The 20,841-nt window shown below is 30.1% G+C and overlaps 4 protein-coding genes across 4 annotated transcripts; 2 read left to right on the top strand and 2 right to left on the bottom strand.

The window, feature by feature from the left end:
- Nucleotides 1-466: 466 nt before the first annotated feature.
- OCT59_017059 (uncharacterized protein) lies at nt 467-2,646 on the top strand (the record flags this gene model as incomplete). The annotated part of the gene is made up of 7 exons (XM_025325673.2): nt 467-618; nt 700-1,191; nt 1,268-1,403; nt 1,491-1,641; nt 1,727-1,977; nt 2,070-2,304; nt 2,385-2,646. The coding sequence occupies 7 exons, from the start codon at nt 467-469 to the stop codon at nt 2,549-2,551; spliced, it is 1,584 nt and encodes a 527-aa protein (XP_025180063.1). The 3' UTR covers nt 2,552-2,646.
- A 476-nt stretch (nt 2,647-3,122) lies between these two features.
- On the bottom strand, nt 3,123-4,966 carry OCT59_017058 (uncharacterized protein; the record flags this gene model as incomplete). The annotated part of the gene is made up of 2 exons (XM_066146111.1): nt 3,123-4,652; nt 4,940-4,966. The coding sequence occupies 2 exons, from the start codon at nt 4,964-4,966 to the stop codon at nt 3,123-3,125; spliced, it is 1,557 nt and encodes a 518-aa protein (XP_066003836.1).
- A 6,136-nt stretch (nt 4,967-11,102) lies between these two features.
- OCT59_017057 (uncharacterized protein) lies at nt 11,103-11,512 on the bottom strand (the record flags this gene model as incomplete). Its single annotated transcript, XM_066146110.1, has 2 exons — nt 11,103-11,177; nt 11,255-11,512. The coding sequence occupies 2 exons, from the start codon at nt 11,510-11,512 to the stop codon at nt 11,103-11,105; spliced, it is 333 nt and encodes a 110-aa protein (XP_066003835.1).
- A 4,660-nt stretch (nt 11,513-16,172) lies between these two features.
- Nucleotides 16,173-17,288, top strand: OCT59_017056 (uncharacterized protein; the record flags this gene model as incomplete). Its single annotated transcript, XM_066146109.1, has 4 exons — nt 16,173-16,200; nt 16,320-16,388; nt 16,578-17,152; nt 17,229-17,288. 4 exons carry the CDS (start codon nt 16,173-16,175, stop codon nt 17,286-17,288), a joined length of 732 nt encoding a protein of 243 aa, XP_066003834.1.
- Nucleotides 17,289-20,841: the final 3,553 nt, after the last annotated feature.

The following is a 20,841-nucleotide window of genomic DNA, read 5'->3' as shown; positions in this document are numbered from 1 at the left end:
TCTTTTTTTTAGAGCTGTACACCGCATATTTATTTATTTAATTACCAAATTTATTTACCATTTTCATAATGATAGTGATGTTCATTTCTATATATAAAATTTCTCTTTATATAAAGTTCATTGTCTTTATTAATCCAAACTAGTTCAATTAGGAAAAAACGTGAATTTATTTTTAGAATTATTTTATTTTTCTTGCCCATATATATTACGTAACACAGTTACAAACCGTACGCCCGTTCGCTTTCGAGTTGTAGCGTGGTAATCAGATCCAAAACAAGTCTGTACAACATTTTTTTTTTTTAAGATTTACTGCGGAATACCTTAAATTTTGTATAAAAATGACGCAAATGAATCGGTACGTGGATAATCTGATAATCTTTAAAAAGAAGAAATCTTTTTTTTTTAATTAATTTTATTTTCTCGTAAATATTTTTTTTTTGTATTTTTTTTTTGTAAATAAATCATTATGGAAGTTCCAATTATTGGAAGATTAAATTATAGAGATTATCAAGCTTTATTCATTGCTATCGTGTTTTTATTTATTGAAAAATTACTTCGCGGTATAACTTATTTATTACCTAAAGCAGGAGTGAATTATCTTAGGGAAGAAAGTCAGAGGTATGAAATTATGATATGTTAAAAAAACGTAAAAATGCATATTAAATTTAACTTTTTTTTTTTACTTTTGTTTTCATTTAGATTATTTTCAATGTTATATAAGGATGAAAGAACTTTACCAGTAAAATTATTTCAACACGCGGCAAATTTCCGAGAATTAGTTAGTTATTGGGATTATAAAGTTGAAGAACATATAGTAAAAACAAAGGATGATTATATATTAGGACTTCAAAGAATACCTAATGGTAGATCAGTAGGATCTAAATCTATGAATTTTACATTAAATCCAATTCAACAAGATGAAGAACCTAATATAGAAACAGTATTTAAGAATAATGGAATTTCTTTATCAGCAATTCGAAAAAATCCAAATGAAATAAAGAATAAATCATCATCACCATTATCATCTTTTTTACAAGAATTTTCTGAATCAACTTCTTCTTCTTCACATCAAAAAAAGAATTTTGTTAAGCCCGTTGTATTACTTTATCATGGATTAATGACTTGTAGTGAACTTTGGGTTTGTAATGTTGAATATGAAAATAGGTTGGCTTGTTTATTGGCTGATGCTGGGTAAATAATGAGAAAATTTTCTTATATCAACGAAAATTAGAACGTATTTTAATAATAATATTTTTTTTTTGATTAGGTACGATGTTTGGTTTGGTAATACAAGAGGTAATAAGTATTCTATGAAACATACTAAATTTGATCCAAGCGAAAGAAAATTTTGGGAATATTCAATGGATGAAATGGCTTTATATGATTTACCTGATACAATTGATGTATGTATAATCAGACTAATGTTTTGATCAACTTCAGTAAATCGACTCTATACTAATTCTAATTGTAATTAATTATCTTGAAAATAGTATATATTAGAAATAACAGGTGCACCATCATTAACATATATTGGATTTTCACAAGGAACAGCTCAATGCTTTGCTGCTTTATCAATTAATTCAAAATTAAACAAAAAAATAAATTTATTTATCGCGCTAGCTCCAGCAACAAGTCCAAAAGGTATAAATAATATTCAAGTTTTTTTTAAGACGTTTTAATAGTTTTTTAATAAGGAAATAATTAAATTCTCGTTTATATTTTTTAGGTTTGAGGAATCCGGTAATTGATGCATTAATGAAATTATCACCAAATGTAATATATTTATTTTTTGGACGTAAAGCTGTGTTAACGATGGCATTATTTTGGCAAAAAGTATTATCTCCACCAATTTTTACTAAAATTATTGATTTATCCTTAAGAATTTTATTTGGTTGGGATTGTAAAAATATAAGTGAAGCTCAAAAAGCTATCGGTTATTATCATTTATATAGTTGTTTAAGTACAAAAAGTTTGGTCGTAAGTATTTCAATTTTACAGATTTTTTCTTTTAATAAAAAAAAAGGCGAAAGGAAAACTAATGATTTATTATTTTCTTGCCTTTAAAATAGCACTGGTTTCAGATTATTAGATCAAGAAACTTTCAGATGTATGATGATTTACCACCTTATTCTTATACTTCAACTTCGTTAGGATATTCTTGTCAAAGATTTCCCACATTACAAATTACTACTCCTGTTGCCATATTTTATGGTGGTAGAGATAGTCTGGCTGATATGAATATGTTATTGAAACAAATACCCACTCCTGTTCTAATGAGAGAAGTTTTAGAGTATGAACATTTGGGTAGGAATTTCTTTGTTGTTGTCTTCGTTTATATAATAATAATTCATATTAAATTTTTTTCTTTAATATTTTATGTTTAGATTTCCTTTGGGCTAATGACGTACATCAAAAAGTCTTTCCTGATATATTTAATTTATTGTTACATTATAATGTTCATGATAATATTCGTAATTATGAATTTATGGATGATTATCAAAATTATGATGATATTGAACAAGATGAAGCGTTGGATTATTCTAATAATTAATGTTGGATGTGATGATATGTTTTATTTTGTAATTATTATGTAATTTATTTCCTGATTATGAGAATTTAATAAAGCTATAAGCTACGATTTCTCTCAGCTTGTGTAATTGGTTAACTGAGTAAAAAAAAAACTAGGAAACGGAAACCGTTGTTAGTCCGGAGCGGAAAAAGATAAAACCAAAATTTTGCGATTTCATTGAATGACCAGAAATTCACGTGATCGATCAATAGGACATATAGTCATACAGTCCCTCCAGACAATAATTCCCAATATGGTAATATATAAGAAACTTCTAGAATGCTTGAAAAGAATTGATTCAGTTGATTGTAACACGCAACTGTGCAACGCTATTGGAATTTATAAGGTTCATCATTTGATCAAAAAATTTTCACAATTTAATTAATCTAAAACTGAACATTAAATACGTATTTTTTTTTTCAAAAAGAAAAAAACATCGTTCAATATTTTGTCAACGAAATACGGACTAACAAGAGCAGCAGTACTAATAACAAGGAGGAAGCAGCAGCACTAACAAGAGCAGCTACAAGAGCAGCTACAACAAGAACAGCCATCAACAAGTTAAATAGAGAGGTACCAATAGTACCAACAAGTTAAAAAGGGCGGTATCAACAACATCAACAAGAATGGCACCAACAAGAGCAGCAACAACAAGAACACCAGAAAGAACGCCAACAAGAGCAGCACCAACAAGAGCGGCATCATCTCTAAAAGTAGAGGTTGGAACTGGACCACGGAAACTTATAATCATTGAACTCCCAGGCAAAATTCGGAAATCAACAAAAATACCAGAAAGAACACCAACAAGAAGACCAAAAAGAACACCAACAAGAGCGGCACCAACGAGAGCGGCACCAACGAGAGCAGCACCAAAAAGAACACCAACAAGAGCGGCACCAACGGGAGCAGCACCAAAAAGAACACTAACAAGAGCAGCACCAACAAGAAGACCAAAAAGTACACCAACAAGAGCGGCACCAACGAGAGCAGCACCAAAAAGGACACCAACAAGAACAGCACCAGAAAGAACACCAACAAGAAGACCAAAAAGTACACCAACAAGAGTGGCACCAACGAGAGCAGCACCAAAAAGAACACCAACAAGAACAGCACCAGAAAGAACACCAACAAGAAGACCAAAAAGTACACCAACAAGAGCGGCACCAACGAGAGCAGCACCAAAAAGAACACCAACAAGAACAGCACCAAAAAGAACACCAACAAGAGCAGCACCAACAAGAACACCAGAAAAAACACCAACAAGAGCAGCTAAAACAAGAGCAACACCAATAAGAGTGGCATCATCCCTAAAAGTAGAGATTGGAACAGGACCCCGGAAACTCATTGAACATTCAGGAAAAATTAGGAAATCAACAAGAATACCAGAAAGAAAACCAGAAAGAACGCCAAAAAGAACACTAACGAAAACGGCACCAACAAGAACTCCAGAAAGAACACCAACAAGAAGACCAAAAAGAACATTAACAAGAGCAGCACCAACAAGAACACCAGAAAGAACACCAATAAGAAGATCAAAAAGAACACCAACAAGAACAGCACCAACAAGAACTCCAGAAAGAACACCAACAAGAAGACCAAAAAGAACATTAACAAGAGCAGCACCAACAGGAACACCAGAAAGAACACCAATAAGAAGATCAAAAAGAACACCAACAAGAGCAGCACCAACAAGAACACCAGAAAGAACACCAATAAGAAGATCAAAAAGAACACCAACAAGAACAGCACCAACAGGAACTCCAGAAAGAACACCAACAAGAAGACCAAAAAGAACATTAACAAGAGCAGCACCAACAAGAACACCAGAAAGAACACCAATAAGAAGATCAAAAAGAACACCAACAAGAGCGGAAAGAACACCAGCAAGAAGTTCAAAAAGAACACCAACAAGAGCGGCACCAACAAGAGCAGCTACAGCAAGAGCATCATTAACAAAAGCAGCTACAAGAGCAGCTACAACAAGAGCGGCAGCAACAAAGTGCAACAACAAATAAAAGCAGCACCAACAAGAGATTGCAATAACAAGAGCAGCACCAACAAGAGCGGCATCGCCAAAAGTTAACTTTATTAAACATTATTAACTTATTAACACTATTTTGAAAGACAAAATATATTTTACTATATTGCACGCTTATTCTTTCACGTGTTAACTTGTTTTTCATTTCATTTATTTCTTTATATAATTATTTATCACCTTAGAAGCCCTAATAATTTTATATTCATTCCAATCAAACTGAAAAAAATATCTAAATGAGAACTACGACTAATTCGCTCGGAGGGGAATCGTCAAACGGAAACAGATGTGTTGCAACACCGCAACTCGTCTTAACACAATCCTCTTTCACCAACCGATTCTTTCACCCTCAACATATTCATCCTTCTGTATTCTTCTATCCCATCAACCGATTTTTATCATTACCTTATTGAATGTAACGAAATATCTCACATAAGTTAAAGAAAATAACATGAAATCTAAAGAAAACGAATATTTTTCAACAAAAATATGATGATCAAATATCGTGTGAAATTATTTCACCTCTTATAGTTAATAATTGTTTGAGCAAAATTTTTTCGGAGTTGAACTTCAACAAAACATGGAACAAGATAAGAGTATTTGGCAATTACTGTTGACCAAAAAAATATATATAGCGAATAATTTAACTTAATATATATTGAACTAAACGGACGAATAGTGAAAGTATTAGTAGTCGTGAAATTAATTTTACTGATTAATATGTGTTAGTGCTTCTTGATAAATAAATAAATGTAGATAAAAACATCCTTATAAATAAATCAAAGGAGTTTTATAAATTATGCCTAAATTGAATGATGACATAGGGAGGGGGGAGTCAGCCATCTTCCCCAGTATCACCGACACTTTTTCCACCCCCACGTGATTTTGTAATATTCATCACCGGAAATTTTCGTCGGGCGATCTAAGTCACGTGATGGCGTGTCATGTGTCGAACGATCAAATTATAGATACTATGGGACTGTAAGCACTACTCGTACAGTTAGTTGTGCTAACCTTTAAGGCGCCAACTAAACTAAAAAAGAGGTAGACGAATGTCCAAATCTAAAAAAAAAATGCAAAAAAAAATAATAAAAACTTTTTTTATAGGTACTGTACATGGGACCACTGTGTCTTATAGAATCAATCGGTCTGTCCTGGACTGCAAGATGAACCAGACCAGACTATTAACAACCCTACCTATAATTAATTATACTGCATCATAAAACTTAAAAATCTTATACTAAAAAAATTATACTAAATCTTTTCATAATAATTCATTTGCTTAGTTAAATATGTATTGACTTAAAATTTGGCCAACAGTAAATGCCAATGCTCTTGTTCCATGTTTTAATTCAGAGAAAATTTTTACTCAACAATTTGTTAACTAAAAAGAGAGGAACCAATTTGACACAATACCGGTCATTGAATTCTTGTCGATAAAAGAAATATTCGTCTTTAGATTGCATATTGTTTTCTTTATTTCTTTAATGTATCATAAAACATTTTATTGCATTTAATATGATAATCATAAAATCATTCGGTATCAATAAAAAAAAGAGAACAGGAAAATAATTATTGAGACGGGCCGCGGTACTACGCCACATTCGTTCAGGTTATTGGCAATTTAATTGTAGTAGGAACTCATTTAGATATTTTTCAGTTCAATCAGAATTAGTACTAAGGTTTCAAGAGAAAAGATAATAATAAGCTATATATAAATGACAGAGATAAGTTACGTGTGGAAGAGATGTACAATATAGTAAAATATATTTTTAACAAAATAATAGTGCTAATAAAGTGAATACTATATTTATTTTGACAACTAAAAAGGTTTGATGACTTTGATCAACCAATTATTTGTTTATTTATTAAATATTTTATTTGGGAAAAATATTAAATTTTGGACCTTTTTTCCTATGCGTATTTCGTTGAAAGAATAATGAACGGTGTTATTTGCTTTTTGAAACAAAATACGTATTTAACGTATTTAACCGGCCGATCAAAGTCAAATTCTGGATTATTTAAGAGGTATAAAAGCGGTTTTTATATAAAATCACAAATCCGAACTTTTATACCGTAAAAGTACTACGAGCAATATTTACGGAATTGGAACTAGTGTTAATAAACAAGAATCTTTTTAAATTATATCAACAAGCAGCAGATTTAGGGGATATGTATGCTCAATATAATCTTGGTGCTATTTATGAAATAGAAGATACAAATAAAGCAATTTGCCTGCGTATAGTTTAGTCATGCTTTTCCTTTTCCTCTCTCACAGAAGATGGTTAATCTACGGGCTTCTTGATGTCAGACTGTCAGTTTTATAATATTTATTACTGTAGAATATTATTTTCATTGTAGTTGATACCGTTTCAGTTTCTTATGTGCAATAAATTAAATAAATTAATAAAAGAAAAAATAAAATAAAAATAACCATAAAATTGATAAAATGGAAATAACTCTAGCATATTGATCATAGAGAAATTGATAATGTCTCTATGAGATTGCCAAGAACTGAATGCAGAAAGTTACTAGAAGTCCATCGTTAATATCCAAGGGCGGAGATTAGTTTTTGTAAGGGCGGATAACAGAAAGAGTATAAATTTGTTTGCTACGAGTACGATGACTGTAGATGAGGCGTGTAGTTTTTTTCTTTTTCCGAGTGATTTTGTGCGATAATTCTCAGGTTTCGAAAGATTTGGATCGTGAGGTTCATACCATATATAGAGTCCAAGTCCTTCATGAGTGGCTGAATAAATTCTATAAAAATCCTATTGCGCAGTTTGTTTTTGCCAAATTATAAAAGATGTATACTATGAGTTCAGATAGAAATAAATGGGTATATCAAAAGGGAAATAGGATTGAAAATATAGGATTAGTATTAAGTCTATCGTTGACATCAGTTATGAAGGAGATATGATAAATAAAACATGTGCCCTTGAACTGCATTACTTTTACTTTCCAAGCTATATACAAATTTTGTAACCTATAATTATATTAATATCATTAATACAAGATTAAATCTGATAGACGATAGTTAACCGTTAAAGTCATAATCACACTAGATGAATTGTAAGGTGTTAATCACTATTTAAATATATTTGTGAATGCAACTTTAAAATTGAAGACGATCATTTTCACGCTCATTAATAATGTTCTTTCTTGTTTTTATTTCGCATTCATTATACAATATAAATTATGAAATTAAATAAAGAAACAAAATGTTCTCATAACTAAAATGAGAAATAGAGTCTCTGAAGTTGGTTTGAAGTGTTTTTTTATCTGAAATCAAATGAAACAGATCGCAGAGGATGTATTGAGAGAATTTAATAAAGCTTATGAAACCGAGTAACAAAATAAGGGGATATACAGTATAAGAAACATAAAATTACTCAATTTTTAAATTTTTTTTACACCAACATAAAAAAAATCTATTTTTTGTTTTGTAGAAATACTACATATATATATCTTTCTTTTTTTTAAAAAAAAAGAATACAATGTGTTACGAGAAAACCAAGGCAACCGGAAAATTATTCTCATGATGAAAATGCATTTTGTACAATATTGTATAAATCGAATATCAAATAATGATGGGCATTTCATTATCTTTTGAAACTTAGTCATAATTATTTACTTCCAAAGCAGAAAATATTACAGAAAATTGAATTACATTTATAAAGCATTGGTGACTACAATATTGAATAATGCAAAAAAGTAGATATCAAAAATATGAGTTTTATTCAAATCGTCACCATTTCAGTATATAGTAGAATATATAAAAACGCATGTAGTTTAGAGTTTACTTAAAAAACAAAATAAACTTGGACATTAAGGCAAGCTACATTTGGCATCTCATAGATCATAGTGATTTTAACTTTTGAAAAATTAACTACCAGTATCTGATTATAAAACTCACATAGAAATTTTTTGAATGTTATCAAGACCAATGGAAAATATAAATAAAAAAATTTTCTTTAATAGTTTATAGTATTTTATTTAAGAAATCCCTGTTCATTTCGGATTGACCAAAAAAATGTATAACCAATCAGATTGTAGTTAGAATTTGAGCAATTTGATCACTTATATACGTAGACGTGACTATTATAAAATCGATCAAAGGTAGGGATGGCAATGGTTACGGTCATAACCGGTCATGACCGGTTAACCGATATCGGTCGGTCAAAGGCTCTGACCGACCAGTTTTGACCGACCGTTTGACCGACCGTTTAACCGACCGTTTAACCGATCGTTAACCGACCATTTAACCAACCCTATTCATTTAACACTTTTTTTATGAGCTGAATCAATAAAAAAAGTTGTATAATGCTTTTGTTAGCGGATTTAATCAAAAAAAAAAACTTTTTAACGTTTTTTCTGTCAGTTAAACGGTCAGAAAAATGGTCAGCAAAAATGGTCGGTCGGTCAAAGACCCATAACCGGTTATGACCGACCAATAACTGACCGTGACTGACCGTTGCCATCCCTAATCAGAGGTGGACACCAATTCAGTATGACTTGACCTCTGACCGCATCGATTCAATCCGGTCAGATTTAGACTATCATAAGAAAATTAAAATTCTTATAATCATTAGCTTTTTGGTCACATTGTACATTCCATCGCCCAAATTTGAATTGCAATTGGTCAATCTTATTTGGCTTTCCTTTTATTTAAAGTGCATTTTTTTTAAATGTGTGTAACTAAGTGGTAACGTGAAGTCACATGATTAAAGTCACATGTTACCTTCGGAAAGATTCCCTTTATATACAGTGTAGTGCCAGGAATTACTTAGTAAATTTATTAGTTGTGGGGCACAGTATTATATTTAGTTTAGGTGTATAAAATTTTAAAGTATTAATTGTGGAATATTACAAATGTAACATCCGTAGCTATTCTTGCGTTTGAACTTATTTATAGATTAGGTTCGGGAAATATATTCGGGATTATTTCTATAACAAGAAATGGGATTGACGATCAAATTTTGGGGATTTTGCGAAGTTAATATTTATTGAAAGTGGAAAATTACATTTATGAAAGGGGAACCGTACAAAGAAAAAGGTTTACTAAAATCAAAAAGCGGGAAACTCAAAATTGGGAAGACTTCAAAAAGGGAAAACAAAATATTTTAGAATTTATTTTGATGAAAATCATTTCATTATAAAGGGCTAGATAATCTGACTTAGTAAAAGATTCGAGAATTCTATTTTTATAATTTTTAGTATTATATTATTATTAAACCAAGCATTATTTATTTATTTTTATATTATTAATAAAATATCATTTTTGTTAAGATTGCGGTGGCAACGTAGTTTACTACGGGCGTAGCAGTGAAATTCGATATACCGGAACTTTGATACAACGGAAGTCTTGATATATCGGAATGATTAATTTAACCTCAATATATCGGATTTCTCGATATAACGGATTTTTGACAAATTTTAACAATGAAACGGATGGTTTGTGTATTCCGGGACGTGTATTCTTGTATTTCATGGTCAATTGCAACATGATGACCTCTGTAATAACTTCACTGACATTTATGTATGTATTTTGTCAGCACTCGAGAATTCAACAACATGCTACTATGTTGTCAACGTGTTTTCCATTTATAATTTTTCTTCTAAAATCCTGGCTGTTGTAGCGTATGCGACCAGAATTACAGACTTTTCCACATTTGCAATATGTTACGTAAGAATCTCAATACTGTTTTCTACATCTTATTTATGTAATTTACCATTTTTTTTATTTCCTTTTATTAATTTTTTTTTTAAAACAAATGACGAGATTGATGATAAAGGCACATGTAATAAAAATAATAAAATACTGTAAATAGATTTCGGTGATAAATAAGTGAACAACACATTACAGTTAATTATCAGTTGAAGCCCTGTAAAAAATTTTATCCGTAATTTCTGTAAAAACTCGTGAATATGACACATTCACGGAAAAATAACTAAAAATATAAGCAGCTTGAAAAAAAACACGGAATAAATTTCTTATAAGGATGATAACTAAGGCGCGGATTTCAAACATGTACAATTAAGAAATATTATTAGGTTATTTCGTGTAATGGTGAAGAAAAGAAAAAATAGAATTCGATGTTTAGGTAAATAATAATTGATAAATGTTGCTAATGCAAAGTTGGCATAATATCGATAAATTTGATTTTATTTCATTATTTCCTTTATTTATAAAGAAAAAGTTGCCTAATTTGGCTATATCACAATGTTTATTGCTCAACTGTAGCAAAGCGGTAAAGCATGTGTTGATTATTTTATTGCCATTTCCGAAGTACATGTTCCGTAGGGTCTATTATTTTTGGCAATAATACAATTGAATACGTTGTTCTTTGTTCTTTCAAGAAGAAAAAATTTGATATAAATATGTCCCTTTAATTTTTTTTTTTAATTATATATACAATAATGAAACAGAAAGTTAAAAATCTTAAACTTTTCCGTTTAACTACATAATAATTACTGAAATATTGACAAATTGGAATATTACATTTTTCGTTCAATAATTTTTTTTACTAAGTTATATTGAACTGGATTTTTCGTCTCATTTAATTTACCGCACTAAATAAAACGATTAGCTAATGAGAGACTTCTCTTTTTTTTTAACTCTTTTTTTTTAAAAAAAAGAAATAACTTACCGTGTAATTTTGCTTAATATTTTTCCATTTAATGGAACACTGTTCCGGTGAAAGATCATGGCCACCGGCGAGCATCCACTTAGATGCACCATTCCAGAGTTCTGATTTGACGCCACTATGAGGATTATGTAGTTTTTTAATTGTATCTTTGTTTAGTTCTAAATATAATAATAAACATGTATCCATTTCCTCTTTCCATTCGCATCGTTTTGTTCTTCCAGGACTCGAAAAAGATATTTGTATCGGGCTCTCACACATTTGATTTGGACTATCACTACTACTCGAATCATAGACGTAACTGCTCCAACTACTAGATGATCCTAATGAAAAAAAAAAATCATTGTCGTTATTACTCAATTAGTGGCTCAATTGTACGAGTATGATGACAAGCTTAATTAACTACGAATCCGAATCTCTATTCTCTGGTATTATTTCTCTCACCCTTTAACTTTTTGGATTGAATGCGGCAATAAAAGAACGATACAAACAATTCCCTATAAAAAAATTTTCAGAAAAATGATCACGTGTCTAAGTTTCTTCGGAATAAAAACTAGAAAAATGATCATTTATCGGAATTTTTTTTATAGGGATTGTATAGTAACCATATTTAATTTGAAGATGGCAATAAAAATTAATATAATAATAATAATAAACTCGATAGTCGATCGTTTGTGACATTGAAGGGATAGAGAAGAATTCTATTAAAGCAACGACATTAATACTTGTCAATCTTATTAGTTAGAAAATAATGCGATAACCGTTAAAAGATACGACAAAACTCTCGGAAAACGGATATGGCTATCCTTTTTTATGACCACGATGAGCATCGCCGTAAGTATAACGTATTTTTTGTAAAAAATATCAACGAATAAAGGGATAATACCGGAAATATGAGCGAGTATATCGCAATTTGCATGATTAAGTTGACAGCGCGAATTCGTATTATTGTAATTCTGTAATTTTTACTCGATAGTAAAAATCATTACCATAATAATTTTCGGAAACATCATCTGAATAAAATAACAATATTATTTAGAACGGAAACATCATCTGAATAAAATAACGAATTATCAATTACAAAGTTAAGGCAAATTGAATTTGTAATTGGTAGTTTTAAACAATGATAGTATTGTTTCGCTTTTTTGAAAACTGTAATAATATTAAGATTGGAAAAAAATAATTTTATAATAACCTTGGCTACTTTCTTGTCGTAGTGGATCGATATCTATTATAATTAAAACAGCGATTATTAAATCGCGATTCAGCAATTTACGGCATAAAATTATCAATACAAAATGAAAATTTCTTTCTTTATTGTAATTGGTAATTTTAAACAATGATAGTATTGTTTCGCCTTTTTTGAAAACTGTAATAATATTAAAATTGGAAAAAACAATTTTATAATAACCTAGATTTTCCTGTCCGGGCAGTGGATCGATATCTATTATAATTAAAATAGCGATTATTAAATCGCGATTCAGCAATTTACGGCATAAAATTATCAATACAAAAATGAAATTTCTTTCTTTATTGTAATTGGTAATGTTAAACAATGATAGTATTGCTTTGCCTCTGATAATATTAATGTTGAAAACAGAAATTCATTGTTATATAATAACAAACCTTCTTGTATAAATTCTAAAAGACTATCGATGACTATTATAATTAAAAAAAAACGCGATTCAGCAATTTACGGCAAAGTATCAATACAAAATGAAATTGGCTTCCTTTATTGTAATTGGTTATTTCGATAATATTTCTTAATTTCTGAAACGATATTGGGGTCAAGAAAAAAATTTTTTTATAATAACCTTGGTTGTGACAACAATCATTTAGATTAGGATGATCCGGATGATCAAATTCAAGTTGAGAAAATGAGTGTATTGCTATTATTATAAAAAAAGGACTTTATTTAGCATTTACTCAAATGTAGACGTGTGTTTTGATTTAAACAATTTCAATTAATCGATTATACTCGATGTAAAACAACCTTGATTATGATGAGAATAATCCGATGCAGTAAGTGAGCGTTCAAATTAATAATTGTTATTTAGCATTCATAGTTTTATTAATATTTCGTAAATATTTTGAAAATGAAATCTTGATTAGAACATTAATATAATTCTTACTTAAAGGGACAATTGTTTCATCCATTGTAAATAATTTTGAGTAAGAAGACTTTGTTGACCTTTATTATTTGCTATGATACAAGAACAAATTTGATTGTTTAAATATTTACTAATTTTTTTGAGCGAGTGTTTATATATAGCCGATCAAGAAATAAACATATTACGTATTGAAAAAGATTTAAACAATCATTATTATATTCTAATAAAAATAAGTAAAATAAATTGACTGGATTATCCAATAGAATTTGTTTTCTATTTGCTTCGCAAATTTGTAATTTGATGGACAATGTGTTCAATCAAAAATAAATTATTACAAAATTAGAAACTGACCGTCTTTAAAACAATATAATTACGAAATCTGTTTAAACAGTATGACGCACAAAGAAAGAGTCCCTAGATTAAAACAAAAATTTTTGCATTTAACATTTAGTGACAGAATTTGTAATTGATAAAATAGGTACTATAGTTGACCGGGTTTATTACATGATATTCTTTCATCTCGGAACTGCGTAGTAGAAAAGTTGAGAATTTTTTTTTAAATCTTTTTTGTACGACACTATTTACATTATCCATCAAATTACAAATAAATAAAAACAAATTCTATTGGATAATCCAGGCAAACTTATTTTTATTAGAATATAATAATGATTGTTTAACATCTATGCGAATTTTTTTTAAAATCTTTTTTTTGTACGACACTGTTACATTGTCCATCAAATTACAAATAAATAGAAAACAAATTCTATTGGATAATCCAGGCAAACTTATTTTTATTAGAATATAATAGTTTAACATCTATGCGAATTTTTTTAAAATCTTTTTTGTACACTGTTTACATTGTCCATCAAATTACAAATAAAATAGAAAACAAATTCTATTGGATAATTCAGGCAAACTTATTTCGATTAAAATGTTATAATGATTGTTTAACATCTATGCGAATTTTTTTTTAAAATCTTTTTTTTGTACGACACTATTACATCGTCCATCAAATTACAAATAAATAGAAAAATTTTATTGGATAATCCAGGCAAACTTATTTTTATTTTAACATCTATGCGAATTTTTTTTAAAAATCTTTTTTTTGTACGACACTGTTACATTGTCCAAATAAATAGAAAACAAAAATTCTATTGGATAATCCAGGCAAACTTATTTTTATTAGAATATAATAATTTAACATCTATGCGAATTTGTGTACGACATAGTTTTTGATCGAACACATTGTCCAAAAATTTGCGAATCAAATAGAAACAAATACTACTGGATAATCCAGTCAAATACATCTAACTTATTTTATCATAATATAATAATGATCTTTTTCAAATATGGTGCAGTACATAGTATGTGTTTATTTAGTTGGAGGATCTGCATTTTGATTAATGATATAAATACTCATTCAGAAAAATCAAAAATTGTTCTCGTATAGCGAATAATAAAAGATCAACAAAGTCTTCTTACTCAATTTTATATAACGACAATGGATGAAATAATTTTCCTTTCGAATGAGAATTATACTAATTATTCTAATCAAAGTATTTTCATTTTCAAAATATTTAAGAAATAATAATAAAACTACGAATGCTAAATAACACTCATTAATTTTTTAGAATTAAACGCCCACTTACAATTTCAATCTTTATCTTTATTGGATTATTCTCATCATAATCAAGGTTGTTTTACATCGAGTATAATCAATTATTTTAAATTGCTTAAATCAAACACACGTCTACATTTGAATAAATGCTAAATAAAATCTTTATTTTTTTATAATAATAGTAATCCATTCACTTTCTCAACTTGAATTTGATCATCCGGATCATCCTACTCTAAATGATTGTCGTCACAAACAAGGTTATTATAAAAAAAATTTTTTCTCGACCCCAATATCGTTTCAAAAATTACACCGCGCGAAATTACCAATTACAATAAAGGAAGCAAACTTCATTTTGTACTGATACTTTATGCCGTAAATTACTGAATCGCGTTTTTTTTAATTATAATAGTCATCGACCCACTACTAGAACTTGGGCAAGAAGATTATCGGGGTTATTATAACAATTATTTTTCTTCAATCTTAATATTATTGAATTTGAACTCATTTCTGTAATTGATAATTTTTTAATATGTTATAAATTGCTTAAACCGCTTAAACCTCTGTTATCAATCGGTACTAAATAAAAATTGCTTTTTTAATTAAATCTAATAATCACTGATCCACTACTAGAACTTGGACAAGAAGATTATCAAGGTAATTTATAACAATGAATTTTTTTTTAAAATTAATATTATTGCAGTTTTCAAAAAAGCAAAAATATTATCATTGATTAAAATCGCCAATTACAGATTAATTTAGTAGTTATGATATTATAATTGCTTAAACTGCTTAAATTTCCGATTATCTATTGGTTACTAAATAAACTCGTTATTTTTTTTTCAATTATAATTAATAGTAAACCTACTACCACAATCTCAATCAGATGATGCTTCCAAAGGTTACTATGGTAATGATTTTTTTATTAACGATTAAAAATCGTCAGAATTACAATAATACAAATTCGCGATGTAGGTTATTAAACTTTATTCATCAACATTTTTCACAAAAATACATTATACTTACGGTGATGCTTATCAATAAAAAAAGGCTAGCTTTATTTAGATTACATTTCTCACGTATCTTTTCGGCTTTTATATTGCCGTTTAAATAGAGGAACATTGTTAATATTGTCGATTTTATTAACGCTGTAATCTCTTAAAATAAAATATTAGATTCGAACGATATCCTTTCAATGTCACAGACGGCGGTCAATCAAAAAGGTTTTCATTATTACCTTTTTTTTACTTTTATTGCCATTATCAAAAAGTTTATCCTACACATATTAAGATATTAATATTTATGCTGCCTGAAATCATATTAATCTCTTTTTTTGTAATAGGATTATCGGTCGATGTCCTTCCGAAAGAAACGAGTTATTTAGATTATAATGTTGATAATCCCAATCAAGGTATTATTAACCTTAAATTGATCTTTCATTTCCTTATACAACCCAAATAAGTTAAAGGTAAAATAACGACAGAGAATAGATTTGAATTCGTAGACAATTAAGCTGTCAATATGATATAACGAGAGTCGATAATCGTACAATTATTCTATTAAAATTGAGTAATGATAATGATTTTCCTTTTTTCATTAGAATTAACCGAATCTTCTGGCGAAGGTGTAGCACGAAAGCTATCTTGGAACAGTTCAACACTTGTGTGCGAAAGCCCAAGACAAATGACCTTTTCAAGTGAAAGTTCAACACTTGTGTGCGAAAGCCCAAGACAAATGACCTTTTCGAGTGAAAGTTCAACACTTGTGTGCGAAAGCTCAAGGCAAATGTCCTTTTCGAGTGAAAGTCCAACACTTGTGTGCGAAAGCCCAAGACAAATGAGTGAAAGTCCAAGACAAATATCTTTTTCGGGTAAAAGTACATCTATGTACAAACGTCTAAAACGAATGTCATTGAGTGCATGGAGTGGAAGTAAATCACGAAAATTATCTTCAGGGAAAAACACAAAACGATGCACTTGGAAAGACGAAGCGGTCAAATGTTTATTATTATATTTAAAAGAAAATATTAATAAAATCGAAAAATTGAGTGACCCTCATAGTGGTGTAAAAGTAGAACTCTGGAATGGTGCCTCTAAGTGGATGCTCGTTAATGGCCATGATCTTTCACCGGAACAGTGTTACAATAGATGGAGAAACAATAAGCAACGTTACATGGTAATTTATTTCTTTGATTTCTTCTTTAAAAAGGAAGAAACTTTTTTGATTTCTGATGAGCCAAACATTTTTTTAGAATGGCATTTTAAATAAAGAGGAGTTGAATATTATTCACGAAAATGAGGCAAGAACGTAGAAAGAAAAGAGAAGAGAAATATAGTTTATTAATGCCAAAATATTTTCAGTAGTCGTAGTCTAGTTGAACGAAAACAAAAGTCAAAATTTTATATCAGTATTTCACGGGCCATATTATCCCAATCTTGTTTATACCCGGGGTATATTTACATGGTTAGATACTATACTATACATGGGGGAGTACTATGGCCCGTGATATACGGTAATTGTAAAAAAAATTTAATTTTTTAATATAAAAAATCCTACTATGTAAAAAGGATATACTTATAACAATTTTTTTTCCTTTGAAAGAATAACGTACTCCATTGTATTATTGGCAAAAAAAAGATATAGACCTTACGGAACATGTACTCCGGAAATGACAATATATAATAAGTGTGTGCAAAATTATTTTTGTATTTATTATTTTAAACATTTGTGATGTAGCCAAATTAGGGGGGACGTCTAAAGCAGAACTACTTCCAGATGGCCTCGCAGCATTACCTGCAAGAAATAACCATAAAGGTATATCTCTTTACCAACCAGACCATCGCAGAGGTATTATTTGCTGTGGCAAAATATAAACTTTATTAATATTATAAAACTGTGCCCAAATCCTAATTCATAGTGCTCTATTTATAATAATTCTAGCGTCTTTAACTAAATAAAGATCCTATCCACTATAACCATACTTATCTGTCCTCCAGTTTAGGGTCATGGTGGACCAAATTAACCATATTATAAGATAAATATTTTATAAAAGAAAATAGAACTAAGTATAAAAATAAATTTTTATTTTATTTTTATTTTTATTATCTACGGAAAGAACAAACAACTGCCGTAGCAGGTATTACAAATACAAGACTAAACAACATACATGAGTAATTTCAACCCCCCTATAAAGAAGTTGTCCTGCCTAATATTCAACCATGAGCCCTAGGCATCCAAGTATCCTGCTAACATCATAAAAATAAAAATTAAAAGAAGTGATAAAAAAACCTAAATTATAATGAGATGAAAATAAAGAAAAATAAGAAAAAAATAGTAAATATTCTCTATAAAATTGTTGTCTATCTAACAATTTGATAAAAGATTATTCTAACCATCCGCATGCAGATAATTCGATGTGATGAGGATGATCCAAAATGGAATGAAGTGGTCGTCCGTCTTCTGGCATTGATAATAGTTGATACGTAGTCTGTCGTCGAATTGATGATTTTCATCGTAATGTTTGTTAATATTCCTTAATGGTAAAGGAGAGCTTGTGAATGTAAGATTAGGTTTTGATCAGTTTTTAATCCGTTGGTGACATTTTTTCTTGTGGTGTATCTTTTTCGTAGTAGTGATACCTTCCGTTATGTCCCATTGTTTCATAGCTTCTGTGTGTAGCTGCAACATAAATTCTATTGTTAGCTTTTTCGTTACGTTAAATCGGTTGGTGTATTGATTGATTAGATCCACAAGTAGTTGCGGAATGAAGTTGTGAAGTAATAGATAAACTGGGTGTGATTTGTCCGTATAGGATGGAAAAGAGGAGAATTGTTCAGATCTTGATTGAGCAAATATGTTGTTATGCGTTGATCGGCATGCAAAGAGATTTTAGTATGTAGGCTGGCTTTAAAATCTTTGATGATGTGATTAAGTTCTGGAAGAACGGAAACCTAAGTGTGAATTTGTGTCGTCTTCCATTTTGCAAATTGGGCATTTGATGGGCTTCTGAATATCAGTATACCGTGAAGGATAATGTGATTTTAATTTATCGCCGCAAGGTAATATGTTATTTCAGGCATTTCAGTTTGAATTCATCTTGTTGGATTTCTCTGAACTGCATACGTCCGTAGTTTCATTATATTTGAGCCAAACTTGCGTGATGGACCAATTGATTTCATTTAAATTGTGGTGTGAAAAAGTATCATAATTTGGAGTTGTTGATGAAAGAATCAAAAGTATGTGCATCTGTAACTATTATACTGAATTTTCTGATATCTCTATCAATGGTGCCAATGGAATCCCAAAAGGGAGACATTGTGGCATCCGGGACGAATTTCAGGTTAATATACATTGGAAGTATGTCAAGACCTTTTTTTGCTTTGACATCTGCTAGATCATTATAATAAATGTTAGAATGAGCTCTAACTTTGTGTAGTGTGATATTCAAAGTCATGTTATTGATCAAGAATTTGATAATGTGCTATGCGTGGTGATTGTTGATCATTAGGATTTTTCTGTCCGATGTTAATGCGTCGTTAACAAGATGAAAAGTGTTGATACAATTCTGCGAGTCTGTATAAATATTGATGGTGAATTTTGGTGGGCATGTTAATAAAGACGTGAGTATCATAGCGAATCATTCTTCTTTGGTGGATGATGACGTGAAGGTGGTATTGCCATGAAAAGTGTATAGTGGAGATTTATTGCTTACTTTGACCCATCCGAAGCCCATGTTAGTAGTAGTCAGAGTCTGGTCAGATGGTAAGTATGCTGGTCGTGAAGCTCCGTCAGTGTAAAAGGTGATGTTTTGTTCACACGAAAATGCGCGTGCGAGGGTATCCAATAACTCAATAGAATGTTTCGTTGCCTATGATGCAATTGATAATGTTAGGTGATAAATGAGTCGCAGAAATTGTTATATCTGATGAATCTGCCGCTGGTGGTGATGTAACGTGATTAAAAGGGTGTTTAGCTTTGATCATATACATGTTGATGTTTTATGCTCTCGTTTTAAGATAAATAAATTATGAACAGGGAACACGCATTTTTTTGGTAGGTTTTTGGTATTAATAATTGGTGAATAAGATTTTTTTTTTTTTTTTTTTTTAACGAAGTCAACTTTATTTAGAAACTAGCCAGTATTTTTTTTGTTCCAGTACCCACCACAGAATATTATAATGCGCCATACTGTTCAAAAATCCTGGGTGGCCACCCTGGATGCATCCAGGGTAGCTACCCGGGATCAATCCAGGATTTACCCTGGATTATCAAACGCCGTACTGTTCAAAAATCCAGGATGACCATGGATACATCCCGGGTGGTCCCCCTGGATGCTATAATGCGCCATACTGTTCAAAAATCCCGGGTAGCCACCCGGGATGTATCCAGGATTTACCCTGGATTATTAAACGCCGTACTGTTCAAAAATCCAGGATGACCCTGGATGCATCCAGGGTGATCACCCGGGATTTTTGAACAGTATGGCGCATTATAGGATTTTGAAAATTTACCCTGGATGCAAACATTACCCTGGATGATCATTGAATTTCTACACGAGTCGTTACATATTATTGGTCACGTGATATATCACATTGCTCGTCTTAGCCAATGAGGATTCAATTTTTGTGATATCATCATTCTTATATCACCATTAGATTCATCTAAGCAAAAATGAAGCCAATAAGATATAAATTATTAGTTTCTAATTATTAGTTTATAGGATAACTCAAGCAATATTTTGTACAACGCTTTTCATCAATAATGATATAAAAAATATTTGCAAAATGTTTTTTATATATTAAAACACTTAGAAAAAAACGTTTTGCAACGTTTTTTATCAATAATAATATAAAAAAAATGTTACA

Source organism: Rhizophagus irregularis, chromosome 25 (assembly GCF_026210795.1).
Source record: "Rhizophagus irregularis chromosome 25, complete sequence".
NCBI classification, from domain to species: domain Eukaryota; kingdom Fungi; phylum Glomeromycota; class Glomeromycetes; order Glomerales; family Glomeraceae; genus Rhizophagus; species Rhizophagus irregularis.
Note: the sequence above shows the minus strand (reverse complement) of the source record. Positions and strands in the feature narration are given on the sequence as shown.